This window comes from Podarcis vaucheri (genome assembly GCF_965113315.1).
Source record: "Podarcis vaucheri genome assembly, chromosome: 1".
In the NCBI taxonomy this organism is placed as follows: Eukaryota; Metazoa; Chordata; class Lepidosauria; order Squamata; family Lacertidae; genus Podarcis; species Podarcis vaucheri.
In genome coordinates, this window is record NC_138759.1 from 121,112,478 (window position 1) to 121,129,179 (window position 16,702).

At 39.7% G+C, this 16,702-nt stretch overlaps 1 protein-coding gene across 2 annotated transcripts in view; it reads left to right on the forward strand.

Moving 5' to 3' along the window:
- Positions 1-16,702, forward strand: part of TLK1 (tousled like kinase 1) — a 70,954-nt gene that overhangs the window by 40,749 nt on the left and 13,503 nt on the right. For both annotated transcript variants that reach the window (XM_082236937.1, XM_082236938.1), the window contains exons 4-12: positions 253-328; positions 3,948-3,994; positions 5,683-5,769; positions 9,506-9,595; positions 11,892-11,984; positions 12,811-12,921; positions 13,880-14,016; positions 15,236-15,424; positions 16,326-16,392. In XM_082236937.1, coding sequence (XP_082093063.1) covers positions 253-328; positions 3,948-3,994; positions 5,683-5,769; positions 9,506-9,595; positions 11,892-11,984; positions 12,811-12,921; positions 13,880-14,016; positions 15,236-15,424; positions 16,326-16,392 — 897 coding nt within the window. The remainder of the gene's footprint in view (positions 1-252; positions 329-3,947; positions 3,995-5,682; positions 5,770-9,505; positions 9,596-11,891; positions 11,985-12,810; positions 12,922-13,879; positions 14,017-15,235; positions 15,425-16,325; positions 16,393-16,702) is intronic.

Here is a 16,702-nt window from a genome sequence, read left to right on the forward strand (position 1 = left end):
TATGCAAGCAAATTAAAGAATAAAATAATATTAAAACAACCTGGTTTACTGGGGCGATAGAATGAAGTAGCTGCAGTAACTTGATGCGAGTAGGGATTTTGTACAATTCCTGAAAAAAACATTCTGTGTGTCACCTTGGAGATAAGTGAAGCTGCCTATTGGTTGAGCATCTCTTTTTAATGCACATTTGTGCATAGAACTGTTGCTGGCTCCTTTTCTATGCATTAAACAGCATGATTTTGTGTCTGGCAGACTCCCGAGAAAAAACAGTTGGAACCTTCTAGAGGAAGAAAAAGGAAAGCAGAAAACCAGAGTGAAAGTAGTCAAGGTATGAGATATATCATGTACAGCTGATTTTTTAAAATTGAATCATCTAGTAACATTTCAACTTCCTGGGAAAGAAGTCCTCCATTTTTGAATGTCACACCGTTGCTTCGCATTGTCAGCGGGCATCTAGCTGCACCGAGTAAAAATTCCACTACAAGTTGAATTCGGCTTATGTGTAATTATGGTTTTCTGCTTGCCAAATTGTAGTCTCTAGCAGCACTTTACACAAATATGGCCCTAGGAGTTAGTTTCCTTCTTGAAAAGACAGGGTGGAGTCAATTTTGTAGTTATGCTGTCTTCAGCTGAACAGTCATCCATTATGGTTGTTTTAAAAACCAGCATTCTTCCTTGTTGCTCTTTTCATTTCATATCATTTTCAGTCTGTATACAGTGGTGCCCTGCAAGACGAATGCCTCACAAGACCCAAAACTCGCTAGATGAAAGAGTTTTCCGTTTTGGAGGTGCTTCGCAAAACGAATTTCCTATGGGCTTGCTTCGCAAGACAACAATGTCTTGCGAGTTCCTGCTGGTTCCCCCCCTTTTTCTAAGCCGCTAAGCCGCTTATCAGCTGATCCGATCAGCAGATAAGCCGCTAAAAGCCGCTAATAGCGCTAATCCGCTAATCCGTCAATGGCCTTGCTTCGCAAGACAAAAAAACCGCTAGACGAAGAGAATCACAGAACGGATTCTTTTCGTCTTGCGAGGCACCACTGTATCACTTTTCCACATTACTGATCTTGAAGCAGCTTACAACCTGTTGAAATGACAAAATATAGAACAAAATACACTGTGCACATTCAGAAGATGATGAAAATTAACAAAATCCAAGAATCTACTTTACATATAATAATACATATAATATTCAACAAAATATTAGCAAACTCACCCTGTCAGTTGCAACAAATTAATAATTGCAAGTATTGTTAATGAAGCAAACAGCATTTTTTAAAAAATAGTTTTATAAAAGTAACAAATTTCGCTTGATTTTGTCTTAGGGCTTTTCAAAGTAGTCTGGAAGGGACATGCCACAAGTTTTATTTTGTCTTTTGACAGACACTCGAAGGATCAACAGTTCTCTATGGATGTCAATAAATATACTATCTCAGTTTGGAGATGTGTTCACTCGAGAGCAAATAGAGTGTAATAGAAAAATGTTTTGAAGTTGAGGTGGTCTATTAGAATTTTTAAAAATAAACTAGCATTGGAATTGATAAAAAGCACTCTGTATTGCTATGAAGATTTGGAACAAGAAATAATATCTGGTTGCTTCATTTGCTTATATTTGATTCAATTGCTGTCAGTAATTAGTTCTTGAATACCTGTCCCATCATTCTAAAAGGCTCCCAGCCCTCCTTTGGAAGAGAGTGTGCTTGGTCCTGGAGAAAATGCTATTTTTAAATTACATTTTCTTATCTTTGTAGACTTTTGTCCAGAGTACAAAAGTCAATGTGCTCAATACACATTGATACATGCACATGCAGAGTAAACATGGCTGCTTGTTTAACTTTGCAGATTTGATGCTTTTAAATTAAATTCAAAAATATCAGAAGTTGATTTGCATTGTTTAACCATAGCACAAGCTTTGAAGTGTGTTTGTGTGGGTGCTTCACAGAACTGCTGCTAAACAGAAATGGTATAATAAACTTGTAAATGGCTTATTGTTCCTACTATCTGAAATAGAAGAGAAATGTATTTTAGGAGCAGTCCACAAATTAGCTTTAAGCAACTGTTTTGTTGGAGGACTTATTCTACTAGCTCTAGTGACTAATGTGTTACTTTATCAAACTTGTCTGAATGGGTTTTGCAGAGCCTTATTTTATTTTCGTTGGAAGAAATGGTAGCTGCTAGTTAAATAAAGAGGAGTGAAGGACCATCTTGCTTTATTGTTTAGATAAATAGGCATTCCTTTCATAAACTCATTAGAGATGTGCTGTTGTATGACACACCTTAGAAGTGAGAATAGTTTGAGGGTTATAGTTGACACACAAACAGCCACACCTCCTAGTTCCTTCCTATACCTTCTTTTGGACTGCTGCTGTTGTGTCTTAGATTGCTATCTTGTCCGTCTTCCCAAAAGATATCAGGGTGACAGGCTCTGCTAGATGTTATTGGCATAATTTTGCACTTTTCAGTGGCTTGGACCCAGACACAATTTGCTGCCATCTCGCAGAGAACGCTCTCCTGGAGTGTATGGTCGGTGGTGCTCCAATGCTTATTTTGGGGTGCACACCACTATTGCTAATTCATGGTTCAAATAATAATAATAAAAAAAATCCATAGAATGACTGTTAGACATTTTGGAAAATGCTTTCTGTAAACTTCATTCCAAGCTATGGCCAAGTGGAAATTGCCGTCAGTAATTAATTTTCTATGGAAATAGGCATGAGACTAGTGCTCTGGAACAGTCTCATATTACTCTTCATGTGATAACTTTAGACAAATTTATGGCTTTAAAGAATATTTTGGAGAGGACCGAAAGCATTTCATGATAAAAGGAAGAAACACTACTTTTTAAAAGCAGAAGCCTGTGCGGGTGAGAGAGATTCACGGTCCTTTTTTTCTGTACGTGGGAGATGGTCATAATGACTTTGAAAGCTGTCTCAAAATTTCATAGAACAGTATCAACAGCATCTTGCAAGTACAATTGATGATCCTATACTTGACTTACAAAGCAGTAAAAACTAATGTAGGCTGTGTGCATTGTTGCGAAGTGTAAGATGTTATCTATACCATATTTATATGTAGAGAGTGTTCAGAAAGTTGTCTGTCTTTTCCAATCCTTGGAGACGCATCAGAGTGTTTTGTGTGCGTTCAAAGAGCCATATGGCCACTTTATTTCAGTCGACTTTTGGTCAGGGATGTTAAGGCACCAATGCACATGTTCTTAGCTTTAAACTTTTATCTTTCTGGAATTTGGGATATATTTATCTTCTAGATTTGTTTTCAAACTATGGTGGTTGGTCTTTAAGGTCTTGCGCTGAGCCATCAGGATCAAGCAACTCAGAATGGTAAATGGATATAAGTTGCTGTGTTTCCTTGTTACTACAATGGTCATACAACTGCTCAAATGTCTTTTGCTGACTAAATCAGTCCTATTAATTATTCAGTCTGTGGAATTAGGATAAGAACACAGATAAGTAGGCTCTTACTTACAAATCCTCATGCCGCAATCAATCTGCAACCATAAGGTGTTTAAAAGGCCTTGTTTACTGCAAAAAAAAGACCTAACGTGACTACCAGTGCGATCTTGTACATGTCAGCTCAGAAGTAAGTTCTATTGAGTTCACTAGGTCTTGGTTGGAGTTACATGGCTATCATGGTCCTGATTATCCAAGATTCAGCAAACATTAGTCATGAATAAGTCCGCTGAAAGCAATGGGACTTTTCAGTAGTAACTAACTATAAATCTGGAGAAATAAGGTTGGTCCATATAGTCTTTGAAAAAGTGATTGTTTAGACATTCCTAAAAGATTAATGTAAGGAAACAAAAGCACTTGCCAAACTAACGAGAATCTGTGAGAAGCTAAAATTAAACAATACCTTACAGCCTACATATCACACAGCAGAAATTATGCTTTTTTTGTCTCTCTAATCTTTTTGATGATGATTTTATTTTTTAGGGAAAAACATTGGTGCACGTGGGCACAAAATTAGTGACTATTTTGAAGTAAGTGCTATGATTTCACTATATTCTAGTTACGCTGTTTCTGTTTCATACATCAAATGTAGCTTTTTCTGAGGGATATAAACTATTGTATTTGGTTGTTTATTTTTTATTTTGTATATAAACATTTTTTCTTTTCTTCATCCCAAAGTGCATAAGGTAACAAACATTTATTTAATCCCTTTTTGAATGCCCTCTCAAACTATCTATATGTTGATTTACCTTGATGGGGAGAAGATGGTTGTCACTGAACCTAGTGCAGGTCTTCTAAAACTGTGGTAAACTGAATAAAACGGGGTGCATTTTGACTTTTTTTTGTACTTAAACCATACAGTTCCAGCTAGAACAGGGGTCAGCAACCTTTTTCAGTCATGGGCCCGTCCACTGTCCCTCAGTCTGTGTGGTGGGCTGGACTATATTTTGAAAAAAATAAAATAAAAATTGAACGAATTCCTATGCCCCACAAATAACCCAGAGATGCATTTTAAATAAGGACACATTCTGCTCATGTAAAAACATGCTGATTCCTGGTCCGTCCTCGGGCCGGATTGAGAAGGCGATTGGGCCGCATCCAGCCCCCGGGCCTTAGGTTGCCTATCCCTGAGCTAGAAGTTCCAGATAGTGTTGCTGTCCTTTCACCTCCCAGCATATGCCTATTGGAAATTTATACAGAGCTAAAAGAATATGGATTTTGTGACCCAGTCATGCTATTGCTAGGTTTCTTCCATCATTGCTTTTGTGAAAAAGCTTCAGACATATAGTCATAACTGGAGACTAATGGAACCTAGTAGGAAGTGTGACTCTATTACAATGTGCTTTTTAGCACAAATGAGCAGAAGGTGTCATCAGTAGAAAAACGGGCTGCTGCTAATATCCTCAGTTTTAGTACCATGTGCATAAATTGTCAGCAGCTTCCTGAATTTACATATTTAGTCTCGATGGCATTCTGCACTATTTAATAGATTTCTCAGTTATGGAAGAATTGCACAACCTTTCTACCGTTAAATTTTGCATGCCTTTCCTGTGACATTTGACAATCCCTGGTTTCCTAACTGTAATACTGTATGCATCTTCAACAGTTTAGTTTTTTGCTTTCAACTTAATTTACTTAGAATTTCACAAAATATTGAATTAAGCAAGTTAGGAAGCAAAAGCATTACCAAAGACTTTCTCCCTCATTTGTGCTTGTTGCTAAGCTATGCTTGCTGGGGTAGCTTTTCCAGGGTAGTGTCCCTCAACAAGCTATTGCATATGTATTCTATGTTAGCTGTTTCTAGAGGCCCTTGATATTTTAAAATGTTTTAAATATTTATTTATTTTATTTTAATAGTATTGTTCTGTTATTTTGTTTGCTGCCCTGGGCTTCTTTCAGGAGGATGGATGTGGTACAAACTTAATAATGTACAAGCTGGAGATTGCTCCTGCAAAAGTGAATGCCTTTGCCTTAAATCTAAAGTTATAATGGCAGTAATACTAAGTTTTGCTCAAGCATCAGTTAATGGGCAATTAGTTTTTATACAGAAATAAAAATGAAGAATTGTTGAGTGTTGAATTGCTGTTGTGATAAACAAGTTTGTCTCAACAGACCCCATGCAAATCACTCTGAAGGGTATTGCATTTGATTACATAATCTGAATTTTGCTTAGTAACATTTCTGTTAGAATATAATTGATTTGTTCACTTTTTTCCAGTACCAAGGTGGAAATGGGTCTAGCCCAGTAAGAGGAATGCCTCCTGCGATTCGCTCTCCTCAAAATTCACATTCCGCCCCTTCTTCCGTAAGTTTACTCTGTATAATTATCAGCTTATGATTCAGAAATGTTCATGATAGTCTTGCAGAGGCAGTGGTTTGATAGATTGTTCCCTTAGAACAGAGAACGTTTGACCAGGACTGACGGAATTGGAAGTGCAACATGATCTGGAGATCCACTGCTTCCCCAGCCCTGCCTTAGAACATACGCAAAAACACCAACAACCACTTTTATTGTATTGTTACTTTTTTTAATAATGATATTTATTGAAAAAAGAATTTTTAAAATTACAGAGAGAAAAGACAAAAACAGAAAAAAAGAAAAAAGAAAACCATCATTTTCAAATTCTCCACTTTCATTACCTTCTTTCCATGACCTCCTCCTCCTCCCATCTCTTGTATCTTGATTAATAATTGTCACAGCAAATCCTTTCCATAATTCATAATATTCTGTCATTACATTACCTTACTCTATTTTCATCTTATCTTATAAAAAAACCTTAAAACTTAAAACTTAAATCTTATTTTTACCAGCTTATCATAACCATTACCTTTTTACCTAGTTCTTTAAACATTCTTACAAGAGCCAAGTAATTTCATTTCAACATTTTTGCAACGTTCATAAAACATTTCTGATGATAAAAAAAGAGAATAAAAACAATCCAATCTTCTTCCAGCGTCCCCTCCCCCCGGTCCCAGGATTGTCAGTCCTTTTTATCCCATTAGTCTGGCACATTAACCTGGTGATCTTATATCCGAGGCCTTCAAATTTCTTCCATGTCCCTTCCGCAGTTCTTCTTCATATTTTCCTTTCACTCGTGGGAACTCCAGCTTGTATTGTATTGTTACTTTTTGTTCACCTCCCTATTGGTAGTATGCTTGCATAGAAACCAGCGGTTGAGTTTTTTTGCCGGGCAGTGTGATAGGAGTCTTCTGTTTCTCCTTTTTGCATGTCCACATGTTGGGGTTGGGGTGTGGGGAGCCAGATCACAAATAACAGTGTAATGTTAGAAGTTATTAAAAGGCCTTAATGGGGGATAGCCAATGATGCTCACGTGATTGAGAAATGGACTTCTGTTTGCATGATGGGACTTATCCTTCAACTGTCTGGAGCAGATTTTTGTGGAGTGTAGGAGGTGTAGCGTCTAGGAGAGGAAAAAGAAGTCCCATTGTGTGAGCAGACATACCTGTATGTAATTGAATGTTGCCCAATAAAATTATTCAAAGTGTCAAACTTCCATGATTTGTCAGTTCTTACACTTGCACTTTTTGGGAAATAATTGGCAAGAGCATTTGAACGTGGGAACAGGTTCTTACTGTTAGGTTGCCATATTTCAAAAACTGAAAATCCGGACACAAAAGTTGTTGAGCTTTTCTTAGTTTTGCCCAAAGTTGTTGAGCTTCCCCACCACCTTGCAAAATCACAAAAAAAGAGTCAAAACTCAGTGATTTCCGCCCAGACACTGTTTCAGACTGCTGTATTCCAGTTATTTCCAGGAAATTCTGGACGTATATGGCAGCCTTGTCTTGCTGAGCACTGGGGTAGAATATTGCCAGAACATTTCCAGCCCCTCTCCTTATACGATCTGAAGAGAAACCAGATTACTCCCCCCTCCTTATCTCCTTTGAAAAATATTGCCTATTACATTTTTTAATGTGGAGAGGGATCTGCAGGTAGTCAGCTGGGTTAATGATAATGCAGTCCAATCTAGAATGGTAAAATAGATTTCGCACACCCAGTTGTACCTGGTTAGAGAAATGTGAGACATTTTTAAATCTCAAGTTACTATATCTCACTGAGGAGAATTTTCCCTCTCCCCCGTTCCCGGTCCTACTCCAGTACTGACAAAAGCTTCAGACTTTATCTTCTAGTATCTGAGAAAATTGAAGCACTTCCAGTTAAATACCACTGCACGTTTAATCTAATGAAACGATGGTGTCTTCAGTGGGTCTGGATTACTCCCCTGGTATTTCTCCCTCCATTCTGCTATAGGCAAAGAGGGATTCTCTTGGGAATCCCGTTGAATTAAAACAATTACATGAAGGTGGAAAAGAAATGTTTTCCTCTCTCTCTCCCCACCCTTGCTCCTTCTTGTAACTATATAAAATCCACAAGCATGTTCAGTTTATAGAAACAAAAAAACCAAAACCCCATACAGGTTGGCTTTTTCTTTAAAACAGAGTGTTTCCTCCTAATTCTTTTTTTACTGAAAGATAATTGAGAGGGGTTTCAGTTATGCATATTTGGAAGATTGTCAGTCCTCTTTTCCCAAACATTTCAAGACACTTCCCCCCACCCCCAATGGATTTTGGTTTGTGTCTGGGGCACGTCTTTCCAGGCAAAGACACAGCGCTGCCATGAGCAATTTTCTTCCCCATACTTCTCCTAGGCGTCTGCGTCCCCACAAAATAGTAGGGAGAAGCAATTCATGCTTGTCCTTGGACTATTCTATTAAATTATTTCTTAGAAACCTCTAGGTAAGGTCTGCCATTGCTTAACTGTTCCCTTTCTGATGCAGCAGTTAGGGAGGCTGGTGTTTTTGTGTAGTGTTGCTTCAGAAACGAAGCGTTCAAATAGGGTTGCTATATCTTGAAGAACAAAAAAGAGGACAGCCTCAGCTCAGGTTGGTCACGACTGCGGCATGCAGAGCAGACATTTCCTTTAAAATGTAAAAATTCACCCGGATGTGCGTGTTGGCCCCCCAAAAGAGGACATGTCCAGGTTTCCCCAGATGTATAGAAATTCTAACTAGCCATTACTATCTAAAGGAAGAATATTCCCTGATCATTTGTGGGGTGAAATATATTTTTCCACATACCCTGTCTCAGCTACAATCTAGTAGTTGATGCGTTGTTGCCTGTTAAAACAGCTTTACCAACAAAGTGTCTCCAAGCATTTTTTTTTTTTTAGAAGAGCTGTTAATTTCCAAAGTTGCAATTTGTAGTGAGTGTCTTTGAAATAATATTGCACACCAAAAGTATTAGAAGATGCAGCAAAAGCCACCAGTGGTTCCCCTAATTGCCTCTTCCCTATTGTCTGGAAAGTCTCTGCAGTTGCTGAGACAAGTAACTGGTTGCTAGAATTTGGATAGTGATACAGGACAAAAATGTTTCCATTAAGAATTAGCACATTTACAAACACAAGTCTCAAGTCTATTGAAAAATAAATTGGTACTACCTGAGGATCTGAACCTGTCCAATGCGAAAGGGGTGAGGTGTAAGATACAGAGGTCCCTTGGTTCTGTGCTGTCTCTCAGAGACCAATTTATGTTGCTGTATCCATGCAGTTGCCTTATATGATAGTCTTACTACCCCCTTAGAGACCGTTTGAAATGGTGTTTTCTCTGAAGGTGCATGAAATGATTTCCCCCCCCGTTCATTATAAAATAAATAAATTGGGGACAGTTCTGACATTGGTGGCAGAGGCAAATGGTGACTTCGTAACATTCCCTGCAGACGATATTCTCATGTACCATGAGGAAGTTTCTGTCCTCTGAGATCTGAATAGTGTAGCTTTTAGTACTGGAGAATGAAGAGTCACATGTATTCCAATTGTAGGTACTTACTCCTTTTAGTAGAAGAAATAAATGGCTGGTTTTTTTCCCATGGTCTAGCTACCGTGGATTCCAAGCATTTCAGGTGTGGGGAGGGTGAAAGAGGACAATGTCTGACCAGGCAGTTTCCCTTATTTTAGCAATTTACTTCGTTCTTATTTCTGCTTTACAGTTACATTTAAATCTTATATTTTATCCGTGCACATTTAGGTTCGACAGAATAGTCCTTCTCCTACTGCGTTATCTTTTGGGGACCACCCTGTTTCACAACCAAAGCAGTTGTCATTTAAAATTACTCAGGTGAGCACTCTGGGTTGTAATTCTATGCTTAATGCTGAAAATACATGAAGCCATTCTGTTTCATTATTCTACACGCATACACATTAGTTCTGATTTGTAACTTAGAAAAGGTGACGCGTAGTTAAAGCTAAACTTGAAGTGTTTGTTACAGTGAAAGATTGAGAGTAAATAGAAGCAAGCCATTCTTCGTCTCTATATTTTACTCCCATTCCCAGCACAACAACACGTGATGTTCCTAGGGAGATTACAAAAATATATACAGTGGTGCCCCACAAGACGAATGCCTCACAAGACGAAAAACTCGCTAGACGAAAGGGTTTTCCGTTTTTTGAGTCGCTTCACAAGACGAATTTCCCTATGGGCTTGCTTCGCAAGACGAAACATCTTGCGAGTTCTTGCGAGTTAGTTTCCTTTTTCTTAAAGCCCTAAGCCGCTAATAGCCGCTAAGCCGCTAATAGCCGTGCTTCGCAAGACGAAAAAACCGCAAGACGAAGAGACTCGCGGAACGGATTAATTTCGTCTTGCGAGGCACCACTGTATATGGAGTACAATTTCAGGATGGATGCTTTGGGATTTAAGGTTTCGAGATTCTGATAGATGGAAATGAAAACATCAACAAGAGTTATTATTATTAAAATTTTTATACCGCCCTTCGTAGATCTTAGGGCAGTTCACTACATAAAAATACAAGGTAAAAACCACAAAATACATAATAACAAGATTAAAATGGAAAAGCAGGGTGCAGGTAACTTTTATCAAGGCTGTGTAAAGTAAAGGTAAAGGTACCCCTGACTGTTAGGTCCAGTCGTGGACGACTCTGGGGTTGTGCGCTTATCTTGCTCTATAGGCCTAGGAAGCCAGCGTTTGTCCGCAGACAGCTTCTGGGTCATGTAGCCAACATGACTAAGCTGCTTCTGGCGAAACCAGAGCAGCGCATGGGAACGCCGTTTACCTTCCCGCTGGAGCAGTACCTATTTATCTACTTGCACTTTGACGTGCTTTCAAACTGCTAGTTTGGCAGGAGCTGGGACAGAGCAACGGGAGCTCACCCCATTGTGGGGATTCGAACCGCCAACCTTCTGATCGGCAAGCCCTAGGCTCAGTGGTTTAACCCACAGCGCCACCCACATAAAAATAACAAACTAAAACTTCACAGGAATGTAAGCTGCGTTGTGCTGATTCAGACAATTTCTCCATTTAGTTGTGTTGTCCACACTGACTAGCAAGCAGCAGCTGTCGAGGCTTTTAGTTGGGATTCTTTCACAGCCGTCTCTGCCTGTGGAAGGGTTCGGTTTCTAGCTCCTCCAAAGTATGTGTTCTACCACTGAACTGTAGTCCAATTGTACAGAGTTGGCCGACCTGGTGCCCTCTAGGTTTTGAACTCTAGCCCCCATCAACCAACCCCAGTCAGCAAGAGCAATAGGCAGGGAACATGGGAGTGTTGACATTTCCATTCCACCTTAAGGAGCAGACGTGTGGAATTGTTGCGTGTCACATGTCTGTTTACATTCCAGCACAGCTTGCTGGGAACTTCCGTTGTGTATAGCTTTTGCTTTTTCCCTGTACTCTCTGAGACGACGAAAGAGACGACATGTTTCTTTGTCCTGATTTATGATTAATAAATCTGTAGTTGTGGTATGCTTCTACAAGCCTCACGCCTATTCTGTGTGCGCAGTTCACTGTGCTGATAGTGTGCCCTGGCTTTAAAGCCCAGGTCGCTGATTTACGTCGGAGCAGCTGCCAATGGTCTTCGAAGCAGGAAGACTAGAAGGAGACGGTCCAGCTGGGGCTTGCTAGCTGGCCTCCCAGTCTTCTGCATTCCGGCAGGGAGTTGTAGTTCAGAACACATGGTGGGCACCACATTGGCTCTCTGTGTTGCAATTTAACAGATTCCCTTAGGTCCAGAATGCTTGTGAAGCAGCGGAAGTGTGTGCCAGGTGAGGTGTTCCTCGCTATGGTTTTCTCTTTTAACTTGCAGGACTCAAAACAGAAAGGTGGCATAGCCATTTGTGCAACCTGGCATGACTGTGACTGGTGCTGCCTCTTCTCTTGAGTCGTGTATCCACCCAGTTCAGCACAATCTGGATTATACAAAAGGCATATTGCTCATTTCCTTCTTCTAAGAAAGGGAAGAATTTAGAGCTGCCACTCTTCAGGCTTCTGACAGTATTTGCTATTTTGCCTAAGCTGAATATAAGTTAGTGGTAAATTAAAAGGCTGCATTCTGATGGAACTTAGATGGAATTTGATAAATATTTGCTTTCCACTTCCCTACTATTTATTTTCTTTAATGTAGACTGATCTCACAATGTTGAAATTAACTGCACTTGAAAGTAATAAAAACCAAGACCTGGAAAAGAAGGAAGGTCGTATAGACGATTTGCTCAGGGTAAGTACGATAACGGTAAGATTAAGAGAGAAATATAGGGTTACTTACACTGCTTTTAAAATGGCAAATTACTTGTATTGCATTTGACTTAAGCTATCAGAAAGACATATAAATGTATTCTTGCCAACGTACTTATAATACTGTATCCTCCAAACTCTAGGAATCTTTTGGGGGTGGGGGTGGGGAGTGGACTGATAACATATTTTTAATACCTGGAGAAAGAGAAGGCACGGCTTTGGGTCTATATGTATACAATTTATAATTGGCACTCCTCTTCCTGTATTTGTGATTTGTTCATGCTCAAAAAATCTTTAGGAAAAAAGCCCTAAGAATTCAGTGGTATAGATCTGACTGAGCAAGGTGGGTGGGAGATCATTAGGTTGGGAGGGGAACTGAGTAGCTGGAAAAGGAGGAGGAAAGAAGACACACACAGAGATTTTAAGAAAGTTAGAATGTACCACCTCATTAGGTCACTTCCTGGTTCACACTTGAAAGCTATTTTAATCAGAAATGGAAAGGAGAGTTGCCCAAAGATATGAATGGAAAAGTGAAGTATTTTAATATAGCTGGGATTTGGACACAAGTGTGTCACCCAACCTGTGCTGCGGAGAACTCCAAAACAGGCCAATGAGGACTGAGCCTGGAATGCTGGCTGTGTGTGTGTGTGTGTGTGTGTGTGTGTGTGTGGAATGGATGGAGAATAAATGAGAAATGGAGATGGAGGATGGAATAGGACAGCTGAGACCCTATTCCAGAAGCTTTCGGCCTTGCAGCATTTTATCGCAGGGCCCCACTGGTTACAAATACAATTTCATTTGATTCTTAGGCTAATTGTGACCTACGACGACAAATAGACGAACAACAAAAGCTACTTGAAAAATACAAAGAAAGATTAAACAAATGCATTTCAATGAGCAAGAAGCTTTTGATTGAAAAAGTAAGTTGGATTTTTAAATATGTTTTTTGTTCAGTATCCACAGTGAAGAATACTTTGTCATCCTAATCCTGTAAATCAGGTTAAACTGCAATGGCATGAGCTGCAGTTTGTGTCATTTCAGTAAAAACCCGATCCAGTCAGCAGTAAGGTGGTTCAGATATCTGTGTCCCCTTCTTACTGTAGCAGTGCAGGAAACTGCTTCTCAGGGTTGATTCCCACACAGCAAGAGAGAGGCACTGTGTAAGGTGGGGGCAGATGTATGGATTTGTCTCATAGGTAGATCTTCCCTCCAGGATGAAATGAGGAGATGAATTAACGGACAAGAGGAGGTTGTTGTGGTCATATGTAAGAAGAGGTAGAAGAACTACTACCCTGATGATGCTGTATTTAAACACAGAAATAGATCCCTGGGTCCTGGGATCAAATTCCAAGCTGGTATGAGGGAGAGTCATTATAAAATAGGCTTAATTGGGAACTATTTAGAAAACTGGAAGAGGTCCCCCCCCCCTTCTGATGCAAAGTGGAAATAGCACTCTTTCCTCGCCTCCTTTGAGAGTAGCAAACCTGTCCAGAATACAGTCTTTTTTCCCAGGAACAGGAGGAGCCTTTAATAAAGAATGCAGAAGGTTTCAGCTTTCAGCGCTCTCGTATTTGCCTTGCTTGATACCACAAGCACAAACCAGTAAGGCACTCACAAAGATACGCAAGCAGCTGCATTCTGCTTGGCGTTAGCAATCTCAGCTGATGTGCTAACTGGGTGGGTGGTGAGCTGCTTCTCCCCCCCCCCCCCCGTTGCTGAGGAAAATGCAATACCCTCACAAAATGGAAGCCTTGAAGGAAGGTATCTTGGATCCTTGCGCAACAAAATAAGCGTCAGTGTTGCATTTCCTGTGGCAAAAATCCGTTGCTGAGAAGGAAGGGCTCTAAACTTAACTGGTGATATTTTTGATTTCCTTAGAGCACACAAGAAAAGCTGGCAAGCAGAGAGAAGAGTATGCAAGACAGATTACGCCTTGGGCATTTTACGACTGTTCGACACGGCGCATCGTTTACCGAACAGTGGACAGATGGCTTCGCATTTCAGAATCTTGTGAAGTTAGTCAATATTGTGTTTTTAAATTGTTCGTAATTACTAGCTCCAAGGAGTGGGTGTTTTATGTAAAACTGCCAGCTTTGGGATTACTTTTTACACACATCATGGTATTCAGGCTTTTTAAAAAAAGAAGGGGGGGGAATCCCAGAATACAGTAGAGAATTGACTTAATCAGTTGTCTGTTGAATTTCTTATATTTGGTGATTTGGAAAGCAAACACATAAGTAGGTTTGCATGAGTTTCTCAGTGTGTCTTGAAAACAAAGCAGACTTTTAGAATATGTAGATTAATGACTCTCAGCTTGACCCATGCATCTACAATATATGAAGTACTTTGAGCTATTGGTGTGCTTGTTTACCATAAAGGAGCAGCAACAAGTAAATGAGAACCTAGTTGACTTGACTGCACTTCCACTAGCATAAAATAGGGAATAGGGGAGGGAGAGCCTGTAGTTGCTGGCAAAATTGTCGCCTCAGTAACATAATTTAGCAGAGACTTGGCAGAGAAGGGAATGACTGAGAAGGTGTATAGGTAGAATTAGAGTGAAGAAAAGTAGAATTCTTGTGTTTTAATTTCATGGTTTGAATAGAAGGATGTCATGTGTAGTCCCTCTGTTGTAATGTTACTAAGCCATAGTTAAGAAGATGGCTTGGGATGCCTCTTGAAGTTGGCACGCATGTCAGAGAACCCTGATTACTTTGCATGTTGGATTCTACATCTTACATGTGCTTGCACAAATTCTGTTTTTAACCAAGCTTCTGGAACTATTCGTCTTGTAATTCAGTTATTTAAATGAATAAAACATGGCCTATACAGTGGTACCTTGGTTTGCAACCGTTTTGGATTACAACCATTTTGGATTACAACCACGTCAAACCCAGAAGTGCATGTCCCTTTTTTTGGATTACACCCCCCCTTTTTTGGGGGGGGGAGGCCCCATTGGCAAAAGCATGCCTTGGGTTATAACCTGTTTTGGTTTACAACCGGACCTCCGGAACAGATTATGGTTGTAAACCAGGGTACCACTATAATGGAGATGTGGAGAATATTTGGGGGCCTGTGACCTGTGCCAGGTCAATTTTGGCCCGCAGCCTAGAGGTTCTCCACTCCTGCTTTAGGGAATCAGCTTAAATCCACAAAAGTTAAAACGTATTTTTTAAAAATATATATATAAAAAATCAAGTCTGAAAATCATCTTAAAACAATGCTTTGGGTTTGCAGGCAACAGGAGTGGGTAAATCAACAAAGGGAAGATATAGAGAGGCAAAGAAAACTTCTGGCAAAGCGAAAGCCTCCTGCTACAAATAATTCTCAGGCGCCCTCTGCCAATTCAGAACCTAAGCAGAGGAAAAACAAAGCTGTCAATGGAGCAGAAAACGATCCGTTTGTTAGACCCAATTTACCACAATTGTAAGTTCATACTTCTTTTCTACTTATGTATTGAGTATTTGTCATGATGGTGCCACAACCACCTGTTTGTAGTCATTCAGAAAGTTGGAAATTTTTCTCCCTGCTTGTAGTGGCCCTAGTGTTGTGGCTTGGGGGGGTGTTCCAACGATGTGTGTCTTCCAAAAGTGTTGTTAATTGCAGCTTGCTTGTTTTATCCCACAGAGCTCTATAGGGCCATTTCCAAAGCCTGCCCTCTGTGTTCTGTATTTTAGTTATGACAAGGGAGGGAACTGAATTTTGTATATGATGCTTATTTTGGTTTAGAGTCGGCAAAGTGGTGTAAGATATGTAGGTGTTCCAGTGAATACTAAAGCTTGGGTCCCAGACTGGTACTTGATGAATCTAGGACGTCAATAATTCAGACTCTTCTGGCATCAAGTACCCTTTCTATTTAAGAACATCACCGTGTAATCTGTTGCTCATTCCTATAAATGCAACATGACTTTGCACTTTATTCTAAATGTGCAGTCCCACATTATTACAAATACCTAATATCTCTTTGTCATCCTAACATAAGATGCCTTGTCGACCAATAGCATTTAGCACATACTGCAATATCAGCTGCGTTTGATTCAAACACCAAAGAGGAGTTACGGGAATTACACTGTTCTTTGATACCTCCCTGTATCTTTTAGGTATGAGTGTGGATACAATTTTGGTATCAGAACATTTTGTTCCACATTAAGCTTCTGGTCATTCAGAATGTAGCAGATTCTACAAGATGCTGGAGGAATTGGCTTTCTGTGTTATGAATTGGAAGTAAAATACGTTTTTTCCCATTCAACTTTTAGTAACATGTACTGTGACTTTTTGTGTGCAACTTTGGATTAAAATGGTTTGTTATCTATGGTAATTCCTGCAGGCTAACACTAGCAGAATACCACGAGCAAGAAGAAATTTTCAAGCTTAGATTAGGACATCTCAAAAAGGTATGTTTAAACTGGATCTTTTTTCTGATCACACAGTACTGTAACCATAGACTCTACCCCATTGGTTATAGATATGATCCAAGTAAGCTGTTTAAGATTGAAAGAACCGTGCCTGTAGTAGGAGCATGCTTTAAAATACTATATAGAGCTGCTCAGATAGTCAAAAGTCGTATGTCACTTTTAAACTGAAAGGTGTATGGTGATTTTGCATCGCTTGTGAAAACTTCAGTATTTTGTGTCTTGCATTATACCATGAAGAATAGCCATTCTGTTAAATGTCTAGTGTTTCCTTCTTGGCAGGGGATTGGAC